Source organism: Colius striatus, chromosome 24 (genome assembly GCF_028858725.1).
Source record: "Colius striatus isolate bColStr4 chromosome 24, bColStr4.1.hap1, whole genome shotgun sequence".
NCBI classification, from domain to species: Eukaryota; Metazoa; Chordata; class Aves; order Coliiformes; family Coliidae; genus Colius; species Colius striatus.
Genome location: NC_084782.1, coordinates 5712021 through 5728842, shown reverse-complemented (window position 1 = coordinate 5728842; position 16822 = coordinate 5712021). Strand labels below are relative to the sequence as shown.

General features: G+C 59.8%; 2 protein-coding genes across 10 annotated transcripts in view; both read right to left on the bottom strand.

Annotated features, from left to right (window-relative positions):
* Positions 1-966: 966 nt before the first annotated feature.
* Positions 967-11305, bottom strand: LOC104556355 (bone morphogenetic protein 8B-like). The gene is made up of 7 exons (XM_062014348.1): positions 10891-11305; positions 4946-5138; positions 4157-4305; positions 3365-3556; positions 2653-2732; positions 2254-2364; positions 967-1116 (listed from the first exon to the last, which is right to left on the bottom strand). Exons 1-7 carry the CDS (start codon positions 11303-11305, stop codon positions 967-969), a joined length of 1290 nt encoding a protein of 429 aa, XP_061870332.1.
* A 723-nt stretch (positions 11306-12028) lies between these two features.
* Positions 12029-16822, bottom strand: part of MACF1 (microtubule actin crosslinking factor 1) — a 136257-nt gene continuing 131463 nt past the window's right edge. For 5 of the 9 annotated variants that reach the window (XM_062014333.1, XM_062014334.1, XM_062014335.1 and 2 more), the window contains 3 exons: positions 16405-16515; positions 14299-14422; positions 12029-13651 (listed from right to left, as the gene is read on the bottom strand). In XM_062014333.1, coding sequence (XP_061870317.1) covers positions 13407-13651; positions 14299-14422; positions 16405-16515 — 480 coding nt within the window. In that variant the 3' untranslated portion in view covers positions 12029-13406. The remainder of the gene's footprint in view (positions 13652-14298; positions 14423-16404; positions 16516-16822) is intronic. The other 4 variants (XM_062014336.1, XM_062014337.1, XM_062014342.1 and 1 more) reach the window with 1 other exon arrangement.

The following is a 16822-nucleotide window of genomic DNA, read 5'->3' as shown; positions in this document are numbered from 1 at the left end:
GTCAGCCACGGGCAGGGGTTGTCTGGGGTGGGTTTATTGAGTTTTTCCCTTTGAATTTGGCTAAGCCAGGCTCAGTGTTTGTTCAGGGACAGGAGGTTCCCTGGGTTCCTGAGCTAACAAGCAGGACAGGCCCTTTCCTTAGCAAATCCCAGCCAATAAGTAACTTCACTGTGCCACCAGCCCAGGGAAGCTGCGAGCACAGCCCTGGGGAGAGCCCCCAGCGAGCCCCCACCACAGCCTGACCCAAGCCTCACACCTCACCACTTTGGCAGGGCTTGTTTGCAAGCAAACAGGTGCCATTTTGGCTGGTCCTGAGGTGTTTTTATCCTTGTGTAACCCCATCCACGGACCAGAATGCTGCTGTGTGTGCCACTCATCAGCCAGCAAAGAGCACGAGGAGCTACCTGTTTACTTTCCAGAGGAGGTGTTTATTTTAGAACAGTGTCAGAGCTCAACAGAGGTGTGGGGTTTGGTGTTTTTTTTCTCCCAACTGGATGAGTTTCGTGACCTTTAAGTAAACAGGAGCAGGTTAGTCAGGCAGCTGCTTAATTGGCTGAGGGTGTTTTCATTAAGGGAGTTTAAAAGCACCAGGCAGAGGTGGGTTAGACAGACAGATGTGGGGGGAAACAGCTCAGTCCCAGAGCAGCTGCCTTGTCCCAGTTACCCTTCAGCCCAAACTGCCTCTGCTGGAGGAGGGAAATGTCAGACACAGACAGAACAGCCTCGTAGCTCCCTCCAAACCCTCCCTTCCCTCCAGCTCTGTGTAGATGGCCGTGGCTGCTCCAGTGGGCTGAGAAGGAAAGGTTTCTGTCACATCCACTTCTAGGAAGGGCTGGGAGGGATTTATTTCTATTATTAGTTATTATCAATGGCCTTTGCTCTGATGCAGCCCACGAGGAGCCTTTTCCACCCCCAGAAAGCCAGGGTCACCCTGGGGAGGGGAAGGGCCAGGGCTGGGGCCAGCCCTCAGTGGCAGCCGCAGGATTTCACCACCATGTTGCGGTGCTTCTTGAGGATGACGTTGTTGTTGCTGTCATAGTACAGGACAGAGGTGGCACTGAGCTTGGTGGGGGCACAGCAGGCCTTGGGCACGGCCTCAGGCTTCATCAGGTGCACCTGGGGAGGGAGAGAGGGAGGAAGGGAGGGAGGGAGGGAAGCAGAGATGGAGCCAGCAAACGCAGCTCTAGCCTAAAGAAAAAGCATCCCACTGAAGTGCAGCCCCTGAGTGAATGGGGAGATTATTTCCAGCTTGGTGCAAAAATATTTACTCTAAGCTCTGGGCAAGTCCTTCCTGCAGTTTGTGTTGGATCAGGGCTCGTGGCACTGCCCCTGGGCCAGGCAGCCCCTGCATTAACCTGGGAGTTCTGAGCACTTCTCCCACTGCAAAGGGCTAAAGAAATAAAGCAATGAGGGCAGAGCTGCCCCAGGTTTAACACCCTGCACTAAGCCCTTCAGTGCCCATCAGGACTCTCCCCTGGCTCGCTCCTGCCCTGCCCAGGCTGCCTGTTCCCCCAGGCCCGGGCTGTGTGGTGTGAGCCCGGCGTCCCTGGGCCCCTCCTGGCCGCTCCCCCCGTGTGATTCATTCCTGGCAGGGGCAGCTGAGCTCTCCCCGCTCGGAAGTGGGTGGTTTTGTGTCCAGCTCTGCTATTTGCAGCCCAGGCTGGGGCTGGCAGCGCTCCCTGCCCGGCGCTTCCCAGCACCAGGTGATTCACATCCTGCCCAAAGGCTTCGGGGGGAGCGTCGGGTTGGGGGGTGATGGGGTGGGATGAGGATCCCTCCCTGCCCCTGCCAGGATCGGGCCCAACCCCAGACGGGGCCTCCAGCAGCCTCATTGATGTCAAGACTGAATCCCAGAGGGCAACACGCTACCAGGCCCCAGCGCTGCCTGGGATCCGCCACGGGCCCGGAGCAAACTCACGGGGCAGGACATGCCAGAAACCTGCCTGGGACACGGGCTGGGCTGGGGAAACGGGGTGTCACGGCCTTCCTGGCTTGGAATGTGCCGAGCCCGAGGTTTGGGCACTTCATGGGGCCTCAGACCGAGGCCTGGCGTGGGCTACACGAGGCCCTTCCCCAGCACCTGGGAGAGCAGCACCCATCCGGATGGGAGCTGGGGCTGAACTGCGACCTCTGCCCTCGCTGCTCCCAACCCAAGGTGTGCCCAGCCCCAAATGCAGCAGCCTCAAATCCAACAGCCCCAAATCAACAGCCCCAAATGCAGCATCCCCTCCCTCTCCCCAGGGCTGCACTGACCAGGGACTGCAGGATGGCGTGGTTGGTGGCGTTCATGCAGGAGTCCAGGGGGAAGGCACATTCCCCCTCACAGTAATAGGCTGAGTAACCCTGCGGGGCGATCACCCAGTCCTGCAAGACAAAAAGGGCTTGTGCCAGGGAACTCCATGGGCTTCCCTCTTCAGCCAGCCCCCACCTGCACAAACAGCTCAGCCCTCCCCTCCCTGGGTGCCTGTGCCAGCAGGGAGGCCAAACCAGAGCCAGGAGCTGTTTGGGGTCACTGGTGGAGTTTGGGGTGCTGGCAGTTCACGTTTGGCCTCTCAGCAGCTCCCAGCTGCAAGTCCTGTCTGTGCTGGGAGGGAGCCAGGCCAGAGGGAACAAAGGTGGGGGTGGGTTGGGGTTTTTTAATTCATCCAGTACCAGCCAGCCCAGGTCCTGGAAGCTGACGTAGAGCTCGTGGCGCCGGCAGATCTGCCGCCCGGCCGCTGCGTGGACGTCGTCTGTGGGAGAAGGGAAAGGGCAGCGTGAGCCCCGGGGTGTCAGCACCCACAGCCCTCCCTGCAGCCAACCCCGCTCCAGCTGGGACTGAACAGCCCCTGGGAGGGGCAGAAGAGCACAAGAGCAGGAGCCTCTGTTGTACAGAGGGAAAAGAAGCTTCAGAGGTTGAAATTGGTTGCTCCGAGATCGGGATGAGGAGATTCAGCCTGGGAAGGGCTAAGTCCTGTCCCTGCTCACAGAGGAGTTGGCTTTGAGGGTTGCCCAAGCTAAATGGGTTCAGAAGAGCTGAGGCTTCCCACTCCCTGAGTGGCTTTGCAGGGCTGTGACACCCTCCCAGGGCCGTGACACCCTCCCAGGGCTGTGACACCCTCCCAGGGTGATGGGCTCCCAGGGCAACTTCAAAGCCAAGGCCAACGATGCACAGAGGCCAATATTCAGGTACCCTGACAAGCCCACAAAGGCCCATTGCTCAGGGGGGCGGCCACCCCAGCCCCACCGACCCACTGCCAACAGCCCCAGTGCCACAAACCCAGAGCTCTGCTCCGCTTCCCTGGGGCCAGAACGGAGGTCTGTGCCGGGGAAAGGCCCCAGCAGAGGCGGCAGAGCCCGCTGCTTTCCCCCCAGAAGCTCTCACCAAAGATCCCTGGCAGCTTGTTGGGCTGCGGGAGGTCGTTGTTGTTCCTCCTGTGCTGCCGCCGGCGCGGGGCTCTGGCTGCCCGCGGGACGCGCGCGGCGCCGGCGCCGAAGAACGTCACCATGAAGGGCTGCTTGGAGCGGGGCCCCCGGCGCCCCAGCAGCCCGGCAGAGCCCGGGTCCACGCTGTGCCCTGCGGGACGGGACCACGCCGCGGCTTGAACGCGTTTGGGTGAAGCAAAGAGGAAGAGTGTGGGGCGTTTGCAATGGGGAGCTGCAGGTTCAGCATCTCCAGTGGCTGAGGGCCAGGGGTTAGAGGTGGGCTGGGCAGGGTGAGAGGGGGGCTGGGACTTGAGCTTAAAGGGCTTTAGCAACCAAAACCATTCTATGAGCTTGATTCTTCCCATGGAAGCAGCGATGGACTCTGTGCCCCTCAGCATCGTGTCTGTGCTTGTGCAGAAGACACCTCTGCAGCAGATTTGATCCCATTATGAGAAGAGGGTTAATCCTACATCACACTCTAGGTTCCCTCCAGGTAAAAGGGTTCATTAAGTGCTAATGGGGTTATTACAGCCCACACCAGGAACCCCATTAGCATGAGTGCCTTTGGGAGGCTGCTTGCCTCAATCCCAGCAGATGCTGGCGCCAGCAATTCTCCACCCCAGCTGGAAACTTAAAGTTGCAGCAACACAACATCCCCCCAGCCACCAGCCACAGCACTGAGAGGGGATAAGAGGACTCTGACTCCTGGGGCTTGGGCCCCACACGCTGGGGGTGGGTTGGGCAGGCTCACCATCGTCCGTCTCCACGTAGAGCCGCAGCCCCAGGTTGTATTTCCCATCCACTAACCAGTGGTTGCTGGCGGCTGTGATGTCAAACACCAGCCAGCCCTCGGTCCCAGCACGCAGGTCCTGCACATCCAGCAGGAACAGGTCAGATTCCCTGTGGAAATGGGGAAAAAAAACCAAACAGGAGCAGGTGAGTAACAACAGCCAAAGGGCACCGGCAATACCTGACAGAAATGACTCCACAGTGCTGTGTCTGTGCAGGTCCTGGCACAGCAGGGCCAGGACAGCAGCTCCCGGCTCTGCCAGACACGCTGGTGACAACCAGGCAGCTGCCGTGGGAACAGCAGCCTCCCAGCCCTGGCTGAAGGCTGAGCTGGGGCACTGCCTGGGGGGAAAGCGTGGAACAGCCACTTCCCTCAGCCTTGGCAAGTGCTGGGAAAGGAAACTGCTGAGGCTGGGGCTTGAGAGATCCCATCTTCATGCCCATCCCCATGTTCTTCCCCAGCACCTTCATCTTTATCCTTACCCTCCTTTGCATCCCCAGCACCTTCATCTTTATCTCTACCCCACTTTGAATCCCCATCCCCTTCCACACTATCTTCATCTCAGCCCCTGTATTAACCCACATCCCCTCTATCTTCATCTCCATCCTTTCTCTTCATCACCATCCCCTCTATCTTCATCCCCATCCCCTTTCTCTTCATCCCCATCCCATTTACCTCCATCCCCATCCCCTCTATGTTCATCCCATCCCCACTGGAGCCCCCAGCGCCGTGCCCCTTGCCCGGCCGTGCCTGTTGGCGTGCTGGGCAGCGATCTCGTACACGCTGACGTGCAGGGTGTTGTTGGCGTTGCGGGTGACACCTCGCGCCTTGTAGATGCGAAACTCGGCGGCCGTCACCGACTCGCCCGTGGGCACCTGAGTCAGGTCGAACCTGAACTCCTTCCAGTAGGGCTTTGGTGAGAAGATGTCCCGGTCCTGCTCGACTGCAGAAGGAGGGGCTGAGGGGGGGCTGTGCCGCAGCCCCCACCGAGTCCCGCCACTGGGGGCTTTTCCCCCTCATTCGGGCACAAACCCCACCCAGCCGCTGGCTCCAGCTCCCGTTCCTTTTCTCCCAAGAGCACAACCCCTCCCAGCTCTATTTTGCTGAAAACGCTCCAGTCTCTAGTAATTAAAATAGAATTAAAAGGAACTGGCTGCAGCGGGAGCCCCCAGAAGCTGCCCCTCGTGCCCTGCTTTAGGGGCTGCAGCCCTTTGCACGCCTCTAAAGGGTGAAGAACCCACCCAGCCCCGCGCATTCTGGGGGTCAGAGGGACCCTCGCAAGCAGCAATTGGGGTTTCTGTAAGTTTTCTGGGCAGGAGCTGCTCAGGGAACAAGCTCTGGAGCCCATCGCAGGGCAGGGCTGGTGCCCTCTGCCACGAAGGCTTCAGCCTGAGGAAATGTAAAGATCTGCAGCCGATTCAAGGCTGCAAATAAACCCTCAGTCGGTGCTGAAAACGTCTCTTTTCTGCAGAAACTGCTGCTGGGAAAGGAAAAGAAAAACCTGGTGATTTCAAGCCCATAAAGAAATCCCCCCACCCCCCTCCCAGCTTTCTCTGGGGTGACACAGCCCCACACACCGTCTCTAATATGTAATTAGCGTCTTCGAATTGTTCTCTCAGAGCTCTCCCAAGCTGCCGTGACTGAGGGTAATTAAAGCCATCAAAGCTGCTCCTGCTTCAGGCACAAAAGCCACGTAACAAACGGCACCCGGCGCTTCCTTTTCAATGCAAAACGAGCCCATCACGAAACAACCCAACACAGGTGGGTTAAAGTCGGGTTTCACCCATCGCAGGGGAGGGAAAAACCCACTCCCGGGTCACTCCGGGCGTGGCTGCCCGTGTTGTGATTTTAAACCCAGCGCTGAGATAACTTTAGTGATGGATCCACAGGGCTTTTATGGATTTAACTTCTCCCTCCCCCCAGGACACACACCCCAGTCCCCCCCGACCCCAGAGCAGCCCCTCGGGCTCTTCTCTGCTTTCCCAGTTCTTCCACTCATTCTGGGACACTAAAGATGCTGCTGAAGCTGCTGCTGCCTCACAGCTCTGGTAAAACCCTCCAGTCCCCCCAAACACGAGCAGAGGGATCACTTTTGGGTTGTTTTTTTCTGCTGGTAACCCCTCTGTGGTCAGTCCAGGGGGAACTCGGGTGTCCCCTCGGGTGATTTCGGTAACTTGGTTATTTTATGGGTCACTTCTTTGGCCCCTGGAATTGTGTGAGATCCAACCAGACTAAACAGAGGCTCAGAACCTACCGTGATCTTCAGGGGCTGATGCTACTGTAGGAAGGGCACGGGGGGGCTGTGGCAGAGTCAAGGAGGTCACAGGGACCCAGCAACACAGTAGAAGCCCCTGGGACATCTTGCAGCCCCATAGAAGGGTGAAAACCTTTGCTAAAACAGCAGTCTGTTAGGGAACCTTTGCACCCATTTTATACAGAGGCCATGGGAGGGGGCAAAGGCAGGAGGAGGCGCTGTGAGGGGGGCCCAGCTGTGAGAAATGCTAAAGGAGACTGCAATCAGCTGTGCACCTTGATGAACCAAACCAGCTGGACTTAGCAGCAAGCTGCCCAGTGTTAGGCATGAGAGACCAGGGGGAATCCCTGCTGTCTCCTCTATTTTCACTGCATTCTCCCCTCTTTTGTGTAGCAGAAAAGGGAACACCCTTGGAAGGGCAGGACCAAGGGCACCCCCCCATTCTGCAGCCACACTGGGCTGGTGCAGCAGCATCCCCACGGGGCTCCTCAGAGCAGCCCAGGCTGGCAGGCAGCAGGTGGGAGGAGGTTTCATGGCACTGGGTTTTCTGGCCAAACTCTAAGCAGCTGGAAAATTCCAACCCTGCAGTGGGCAGGGGGTGAGTGTGTGTGTGTGAGTGTGTGTCACATCCCAGCTGCACCCCGAGCCCTTGGCCCCTGCAGAGAAGCGGGTGCTGAGTGGCTGCTGGTGCTGGAACCCATCGCTCCTGAGAACCTGCTATTGATTCTGTGAGGCTTGACTCAGCCACACCAACAACCCTCAATTATCTGTGGGCGGATGATCCGGATTGCGGATGAGACAGAGTTAAAAAAACAACCCCAGCCCCAGCCCTGTGCTCCCTTTGCCCCTTCCTCTGGCTTTTGCCAGCTCACCCCTCAGAGCTGCTGGCACAGCTGAAGGTCACCAGTGCTCTGTGTGCTCCCACCACCCCCCAAACAAAGCACAAGACTCTACACATCCATAACCAGCTGTGGGGCCACGTGAGGGCTGGCAGGGGCTGCCCTGGCTGCTCATCCTCCTGCTCCCCACCTTATTTTTAGCTGCACTCTTTTCACTGTAAACTTCTCTGTTTCTATAAACTGTGCATCAGTCGTAATTACTGGTCCTGGCTGCTGCCAGTGGTCCCCATGATCATTTCAGACGCTAAATTAAAAGGAAATGCCAGGATATTCAACCACATCAAGTGCTCTGAATCCTAAAATAGGTTTAAAGGAGATGCAGGGAAGATGCTGCCCTTTGCTTGCAGGCAGGAAAAAAAAAAAGCACCAGAGGTTTTGTGAAGCAGAAAGAGATTCAAGTTATCCCAAGTGCTGCAAAATGCAGCTGAGCCTCTGCCAGGCTCCTTCTTCATCTCACAAGTGCTTCCTCCATCCTCCCAAGATGAACATCAGGAGCAAAAGAACACGAGGCTCAGCACCAGGCACCCTTCTTGCCCCTCTCCCCCCCATTTGCATCCCCCTGCTGCTCCCCCAGCCCTGCAAACATCCACTTGAGAGCTCAGTGTCATGGGGGACTCCAGCCCATACGTGGTTTTCATTTGCAAAGCTTTCCCTACACAGGAAGACACCCAGGGATCCCTCAGTGGCTGATGCTCTGCACACCCCATGGCAGAGGCTGCTGGGAGCTCCCAGCCCGTGCTCTGGCTCCCTGCAGCACCTGGGGCACTGCTGCTGTTTCTGCCCAGTGCCCAGATTCCCTCTCCCTGCGCTGCCCTGGGAGCAACCAGCGTCTGCCAGAAGGATGTTTGGCCCTGGGCAGAGCCATCTCACTGCTGCATCCCAAACAGCCCTGTCCCAGGGCAGTGGCAGATGCTGGGGAGGGAAAGGGAGGATGAGTGTGTTTGTGGGGGGCTTGGGCTCGCTGCAAACCTCCTCCCTGCCTTTCCCTTACAGAGCTCTCTGCTCTGTGATTATCCCCTGAGTGTAACCGTGACTCACGGCACACAGCCCAGGCCAGGAGAAATCTCAAAGCCCATCCTTACCCCAGGCTTAAAAATACAACCCACCTGACTCCCTCAGTGCACAGAAATAGCCCAGGTCAGGCTTATGTGAAGTGTTTTATCTCCGTGCCAAGAGGCAGAGAGCAGGATGGGCAGATCCATCCTCACCCAACCAAGGTGCCCAGGAGCTCCCTCTGCCCCTGCCCAGGCCAGCAGGCAGCCAGGGCTCTGCCTGCCCAAACCAGGACGTGTTTGTGTGTTTGTGCTGGGGAGCTCTGCTGTTTCCCCTTCCCAGGAAGGTGTGTCATTGGGAGCTGCCCTCCAGCCTGGCTCACACAGGGGGTGGCTGCCAGCAAAGCCCAAATGCCCAGTGGAGCACAGACTTGCCCCATTTGCATGTCCCATCAGGGTAATTGTGCAGCACATTAGGGATGGAAATGAGAGCTAGCCTTGGCCCACAACGATTTATTTAATTAACATGAAGGGGCTGATGAAGCCACAGAAATCAAAGCCATTCAAATTGAAGGCTGGAACTTGTGGGCCCCAACTCTCCTGGCTGCTCCTGCAGTGCTGGGACGGGGAGCAGTGTCTGCACCCCTGAGCCAGCACTTGTGAACACCTCAGCTCTGCAGCCCTCTCAAACATCTTCCCCTGACTGTCATCAAACTTGGCCATTTCAAAGCACTTTTTGGCACTTAGGTGTTAACTTGAGTGTTGAGGGCAGCTGGGATTTGGTGTCCCAGTATATGCCCTCCTTGGTCTCACCTTCCCCAGGATGCTGAGGATCCCCCAGCCCCAAAAGCCCACGAGCAGCCCTGACCACTGTCGAAGCAGCAGGGTCCATCCCATGGTACAGGGGATGTAAGAGTGAAATAGACTACTTAGGAGATGCCTCCATGGCCTTCCCTCACTCACACCTCCTCCAAAAGGTGCAGGTCCTCTCCCTGCTCAGGGCTCTCCAGGGGGAGTGCTGGGTGGAGGGACTTTGTGCGGGGCCTGGAGAGGTTCAGGAGGAAAAGAGTCCTTGGTGGGACTACTGTGAGACATCCCTGAGCCCAGGGACAGCCATTCCTGCAGCTCCTGGGCTGGGATGCTGCTCTGTGCCTCCCAGCACCCACTGCCCCACACCTCGTCCATCTCTGCATGGACGTTCCCCAAAGGGTTTGTGCTTGGACTGGACAGGGACTCCTGAACACCCCTCAAAGCAAGCAGCAGAGACAGGGAAATGCTTCATATCTGAATGCCTGGTCTGCACATCCCTCTGGGTTCAGTCCCCCCAGCGCCTGCCCTCATGGGGGGACCCCTCACACCCCACGGGCTCGTGGCCCCCCTGGTGCTGGTGGCTGGAAGCAGCTCCTGCAGACCCCACAGCCCCCCGCAGCCTCTGCAGCCTCTGCAGCCCCCACAGCCCCCCGCAGCCTCTGCAGCCCCCGCAGCCCCCACAGCCCCCGCAGCCTCTGCAGCCCCCGCAGACCCCACAGACCCCGCAGCCCGGCGCTGCTCCAGAACCAGCTGCGTGGGATTCCAGCGGTCATGAGCAACCTTGAGGATTTGATTTGGATTCCTCACCGCGGGATGCTGGGAGCTCCCTGCTGCTGGCAGGAGCTGCCGTGCTGCCCGTGCCCCACTCGCTCCGCCGCCCCTTCCCCTGCGCCCACCGGGGCTGCTCCGTCCCAGCGCTCAGGCTGCAGCCCCGTGGCCATGCTGTCCCTCACTGCCACTTTCCCATCGCTGTTAAGCCCATCTCTGTGCGTTAGAGGCTTTTCTGCCCGAGGACGTCCCGACCGCGAGCCCCGGGAGCGAGGGATGCTCGCAGCCGCCGGCACAACGGCTCCGGACGCTGCCCTGCCCGCAGCCAAAGACGAGGCTTTCCCGGTGGGGTTTGGGTCGGGCTCAGTTCAGCGGCCGGAGCCGGGCTGGCAGAGACGGTCCCACCGTGCGCTGCTCCCCGGTGTCCCCCCGGTGTCCCCCCGGTGCGTCCCCGGCCATGCTGCCGCGGCTCGGCCGCCGGCTCCGGCCCCGGTCCCGCCCGTGAGCCCCGGTCCCTCCGGTCCTGCCCAGGCCGCCCGGATCCTGCCCGTGCCCCTCGGTGTCCCCGCAGGCTCCGGTCGCTCCTGGTCTGCTCCGGTTCCTCCCGCCCTGCCAAAGCCGCCCGAATCCTGCCCGCACGGCGCGGACCCCGCACGCTCCGGTCCTCCCGCTGCCCCGCGGGCTCCGGTCCTCCCGCTGCCCCGCACGCTCCGGTCCTCCCGCTGCCCCGCACGCTCCGGACCTCCCGCTGCCCCGCACGCTCCGGACCTCCCGCTGCCCCGTGGGCTCCGGTCCTCCCGCTGCCCCGCACGCTCCGGTCCTCCCGCTGCCCCGCACGCTCCGGACCTCCCGCTGCCCCGCACGCTCCGGTCCTCCCGCTGCCCCGCACGCTCCGGTCCTCCCGCTGCCCCGCGGGCTCCGGACCTCCCGCCGCCCCCCTTTACCCCCCGCTGCCCCCGGTGCCGCGCTCACCCACGTTGACGAGGCTGACGACGGTGTCGGCGCGACTGACGACGCTGCCGGGCGGTGGGCTCTGGGTGCTGAGCCCGGTGAGCACCGGGCGCGACACCGCCGCCGCCTCCTCCTCCTCCTCCTCCTCCTCGCCGGCCACGGCGTGGTAAAGGTCGAGCATGAAGAGCGGGGCGGCGGCGGCGGGGGCGCGGGTGCGGGGCCGGGGCCGGGGCCGGCCGGGCAGCCCCAGCACCGTCAGGATCTCCCGCTGCACGTCCCGCCGCTCGCCGCCGCTCAGCCGCCGCTGCGGGAACCCGGCGTGGAGGCGGCGGCGGACCACGCTGCTGCCTCTGCCCCATTGCCCCAGCACCGCGGCCGCCCAAAGCAGAGCCAGGGCCCCCAGAGCCCCCCGGCCCGCCCCGCGCCCCGGCCCCATGGCACCGCCGCCGCCTCCCCCCGCCGCCCCCCGCCCGCCGCGCCACGGCCCCGGGCACGGCCCCGGCCCCGGCCCCGGCCCGCCCCGGCGGGGCGAGGGAAAGGGACGGTCCCGCCGGCGGCGCCGCCCCGGCCCCGGGACGCCCCGGCCCTGCCCGCCCGGCTCCCCCCGGAGCATCGCTGGGCGCCCGAACCCGTGGGCACCCAGACTTGTCACTGCCCAAACCCATGGGCATCCATCCCTAGGGATGGTCACGCTCGTGGGCACCCGAACCCGGGGGCAACTCACCCTCATTGACACCCAAACCCGTCAGCATCCATCCCTGCAGATACTCTGTGGGCAGCCAACTTGTGTCTCCATCCTCAGAGCCAGCAGGACCCATCCCCACGGGCATCCCCCCAGCAGTGGGTCCTCACCCTGTGCACCCACCGCCACGGACACCGACCTCCCTGATCACCAGCATCCAGCCTCCCCTGCGCGTCCCTTCCCAGCTGCTGGCAAGCACCCACTCCACCAGATCCCCCCATCAGTCACCATCCTCATCGGTGGGCATCCACTCCACCAGCACCCACTCATCCCCCTGGGCTGGGTAGTTTTGGGGCTGGCACTTCCCTGCTCCATCCCATAAGGAAACTGCACACAGGGACCCCGCGGGCGCAGCCGCCGCCTCCCCGCACGGCTCAGGCTTGGGAGGCCAGCACTGGAATAAAGCAGGAGGCCACGTTGGTTGGTACTGCAAGCAATTTTAATACAAAAATGTGTCTGTTTTTTTAAACAATTCATTGGTAGAGCTTCAGTTTTGCCTCAATTTCAACCAATTGAGAGAATCACACAGCAACACGGTCAGAGCCGGAGGGGAACAGCGTGTAATAAATAGAGGAGCTGTGCAGAGCTCCTGCCCCGGGCTCTCTCCTGCTCACTCGGTCAGTCGGGTTTCATTAACAAAGGAGGGTACAAAAGCGAGACGGGGCTTGTAGCAAGTGTGCTGGTGAGACTCATCTCAAGGACAAGCAACTGTGCGTGTGAGTCCGCATCTCTCCTAGGAGCAGAGGTCACATCAGCCTCAGCCTGGCTGGAAGTGGAATGACCAGTTAAATAATAAATAGGGGAAAAAAGCCAACCCAAAAGAGAGAGAGAGAGAGAGAGAGATGCAGCTAAACAGCGACTGTGTGAGGAGCAGCTCGAGGCGGGCTCTTGGGCCACCGAGCCACAGGAACCCTCGAGCCTGTGTGATCCAGACCTGCAGCTCACCCCCTGCTCTGCCCTGGGCAGCTCCAGCGGGAGCCCCCTCCCCACACCCACCAGCACCAGGCTCTTTGTTCTTTACACAAACACACGTGTCGGGACAGTATTGTCAGGACAGGACCTTGGCCGTAGTGTGTGCAAATTTTATTGAGTCAAACTCCACTTTCTTCAGGTAAAACCACATCGCTTTAAAAAAGAAATGGAAACATCAGCCCCAAGTCCCCTCACCTCACGTTCCTCTGGTTGAGGTATCTGTGATTTACAAAAAGAGAGTTCCTTGAACACTGGAGGATTCAGGTCTTTGCTTTTTAAATATAATTTACCTTGCTGAGACAGCAAGTTAAGTTTATAAAGATGCATTTAGGAAACAATCCTAAAAGATAAAGCAGGTTTGCACCCTGCACAAATCCTATTTATAGCTCAGTTTTTTCTTTACACTTTCACATCTTGACCTTTCCTTTTTTTTTTTAACTTCCTTTTTTTTTTTTACTTCTTTTTCTTGTTTTTTTGCTCAGTGTTTTGTTTCCTCTCCCCTGTTGCAGCTTTCCAGGCCCCTCTCTGAACAGGGGGCACCCAGAGGCAACTTTTTATCTACATAAATATTCACATGAAAATAGTAACTTACAAAAAAAGGAGAAAAAAACCAAACCAGAACCCAACCAAAATCCTTCCCCTACCCCCCCCCAAAAAAAACCCCAACCCCAAATAAGGCAGCTGCATAACACAACTTTTCTTTTACACTTTTAACAATATAGCTTCTCCCATTTAGAATAAATATACATCCAATGTACGGAGCAGGGCTAAAAACGGGGCACGGCTCGGGTCTCCCCTGGCTCGGGAGGGCGTGGGTACAGTATTATCTCTTGGGGCCCGGCGTTTTCGGGGTGGCAGTGGTGGATTTCTTGGACATGGTTGGGATTTTGGAGGGCTTGGCCATGGCGCGGCGCCCGCCGGCCGCGCTGCTCTCCGAGGTGTCGGAGCACGCCGACTGCGTCTCCAGCAGGTCGAAGTCGGAGGCGTCGCTGCCGCGGCGGCTGCTGGCCCGGCTGCCCGTGCGGCTCCCGGCGCGGCTCGTGGGGCGGCTGGCGGCCTTCTTGGGGTCTGCAAGGGCAGCACAGAGAGCTGGGAGTGAGCTGGACAAGAAGGCCAGGGGCACCCTGGCTTCTGAAGCACTGGTGTGGCCAGAGGGAGCAGGGAAGGGATTGTCCCCCCGGTGGAGATGCAGCTCAAGTGTCCCCTTGTCCTGGCACTGGCCAACACAGAACACACACCGGCCCCATCCCCCTGACACCCACCCTTTAGGGATTGATCAGCACTGATGAGATGCCCCCTCAGCCTCCAGTCTATGTCCATTACCCCCTGTCCTGGCACTGGCCAACACAGACTCCTGACACCCACCTATGCGACCTGATCTAGGTGACCCTGCTTCTGCAGGGCGTTGGACTGGATGATCTCTAAAGGTCCCTTCCAACCCCCACCATTCTATGGTTCTATCACTGATCAGCACTGATGAGATCCCCCTGAGCTCAGGCTTCTCTTTTCCAGGCTGGACAGCCCCAGGGCTGCAGCCTTTCCTCCTCACACACTTGTTCCATCCCCTCAGCACCCTGGGAGCCCTGCACTGGCCTCTCTCCCCCAGGCAGGGACGCAGCGGTGGGCACCAGCCTCCCCACACATTCACCACTGTCTCTGCCAGTTTAAGCAGCCAAGTAGAAATGAGGTTTTCATCAGGAGTTGTTCTGCCTTACCTGCCCGACTGGTTTTGGCACCTGTAGAGACGGGTGAGGAGCTGTTACTGGTGTCCCCAGCCAGGGAGGTTCGGCTGGAGTGGAAGGTGGGTCGCTTCAGCTTGCTGCCCGTGGAGGGAGTCACCTTGGGAGGAAGCACAGGAACAGCACTTTTAGGCATCAGCTGGGGTATAACGGGCCGAGATCACATCCAAGATCAGTAGTTTGGCACAAAGGATTTTGACATTTAAGGATCACCCATCTGAATGGTCACGGAGAACACCAGCTGTGCCGCCACAGAACACGGCCTGGCCCCTGAAAATTTGGAAGGCAACGGCAGCCTGGGTGCTGTTTGATGGGAAAGAAAGGAAAGGAAAGCTTCCATCCCTCAGGAGGAGGAGCAGAGCATCAGCAGGGCTCAAAAGCCCCCGAGGAGAATGCGAATCTTTACACAAAAATAGGTGTTTTAGTATTGAAGCAGCTCAGGACCGCTCTGGAAGGTCAAATACAAACGAGATGTGTTGAGAAACGCATCAGGTCGCAGAGTGACGCTGGGAGGTGGAGGAGCCTGGGGCCAGGTCCGTGCACCCATCACCCAGAGGCAGCCAAATCTGAAGAGTGAGGCACCAGCAAGGAGCAGGGACACAAACCCCATCGAATCAGCTTCAGTCACATCCTGAAACGGTGCTTTCCATGACCTTTAAGATGTTGCAAAGGCAGACGGGGGGTGGAGAGCGGCACGAGGCAGCTCTGCACCCGCCGCCGCCGAGGGAAGCGAAGGGGAAGGTGCCAGCGGGGCGAGGGCACCTGGAGCCAGCTGGAAAGGGCAGCTCCAGTTTCTCTGACACCAGCCAAAGCTCTGGGCTCGGGGCTGTGCTGCAGGGAAGCGACAGCCCGTGGTGTCTCTGGGGGCCTGGGGGGCATTGCAGTGCTGCGCCAGCCCAGCTCCAGCCTCAGCCCTAGGCAGACGGACATCAACACCAGAGGGCATTTCCAATGAGCCTGAAAGCAACAGCTGGAGGAATTTCCCTCCATCCCCTGTGATTTTTGGGGCAACTCAGATGTTGGAACGCCATGAAACTGGAGCTGCAGGGGCGAGGGGCAGCGGGCTCCCCGCCGGGCAACCACAGTCCAGTGACACGCAACGGCCCCGCGTCCATCATCAGAGGTCGGGGTTCCTGGCCTGGACAAACACGTGGAGGGCAGCAAGCAGGTGGTTTGGGGCAGCTGGGGACGTGCTCCCGACCTTCTGACCGTTTCAAACCAACCCCTTTCCCCACGTGAACGCGGCGCCGAGCAGGACGTGGGGATGGTGCCCCGCGGGAACCCCCCATCCGCCCCCCGCTCCTCATCCCCCGTCCTCAGGGTCAGGGAAAGGCTGGGAGGAGACTGAGGGAGAGCGAAGCCTCAGCCAGACGGGTCCTGCTGGGAGCGCCGAGGCGGTGCCTGTGCCGCACAGCCCGTGCCTGGCGCGGGAGGAACCGGGGCTGTGGGCTCGGGGCACACGCTGCAGCTGGTTTTCAAGTCTCAACTGGGCTCTGGGTTTCCAGTCTTGGAAGCCAAACACGGCCACTTCAGTGCTTAAAATCCATGAAGGAAATGCTTCTTTGGGAGGGAGTATTTGAGGGGGAAAACAAAACCCCTCCTTCGGTGCTGAGGGGAGGGAGCCCTGGCCCAGGCTGCCCAGGGAGGGTGTGGAGGCTCCTTCTCAGGAGTTTCCAACCCCAGCTGGACACGTTCCTGTGCCCCCTGAGCCAGGGGAAGCTGCTGGAGCAGGGGCTGGGGCTGGAGCAGCTCTGCAGGGCCCTTCCCACCCCACCACTGGGGGATTAAGCTTGGAAAATTCCTTTTTTTGCTGTTTTTTTAAGCACAAGAGCAGCAGCGTCCCTCTCTCGGTTCAGCAGCACCTCAGTGGCAGCTGCAGCCCTTGTGCTTCACCCGAGGCGGGTGTCTGACGAACCCGAGTCAGCAAGCCCTGAAAAGCGCTGCCAGGGGGGCACAGCGGTGCTGCCAAGCGCTGCTCTAGCACGAGCGAAGCCCGGGCACGCGGCAGGGGGGCGGGAGGGCTCCGTGCCAGCGGCAGCACGGCCCGGCAGCAGCTCCTGGGGCTGCCAGACCATACTCTACCTCAGCGCTCGGGAGCTGGAAGTCGGGACAATCGGATCCCCTCAGGGGGGTGCCCGCTTTACTGTTTATCAACCAGGGTTTGTCATAACATCGAGAGAAGTGATGTGGAGTCTGTGAAATGGAAAATCCAAGGGGGAGGGGAGAGGGGGGAGAGGGTGGGAGTGAGTGAAAACAAAAAACAAGGAAAGAAAAGAAAAAGAAACGGAAAAGTCTCTGGAATGGGGAAAACGGCACTAAAATGAAACCAGAACCAAACGGGAAACGCAGCCATCAAAACAAAGGGGAAAAACCCAAACAGGTGATGAAGCCAAACATGCAGGGTGGGTGGTGTGGTGGGGAAGGAGAGGTGATGGACGATGGCTTCTCCCTGCGCGCCAGCTGGACGCCGCGGCTGCAGCACAGCTCTGCCTGAGGACCG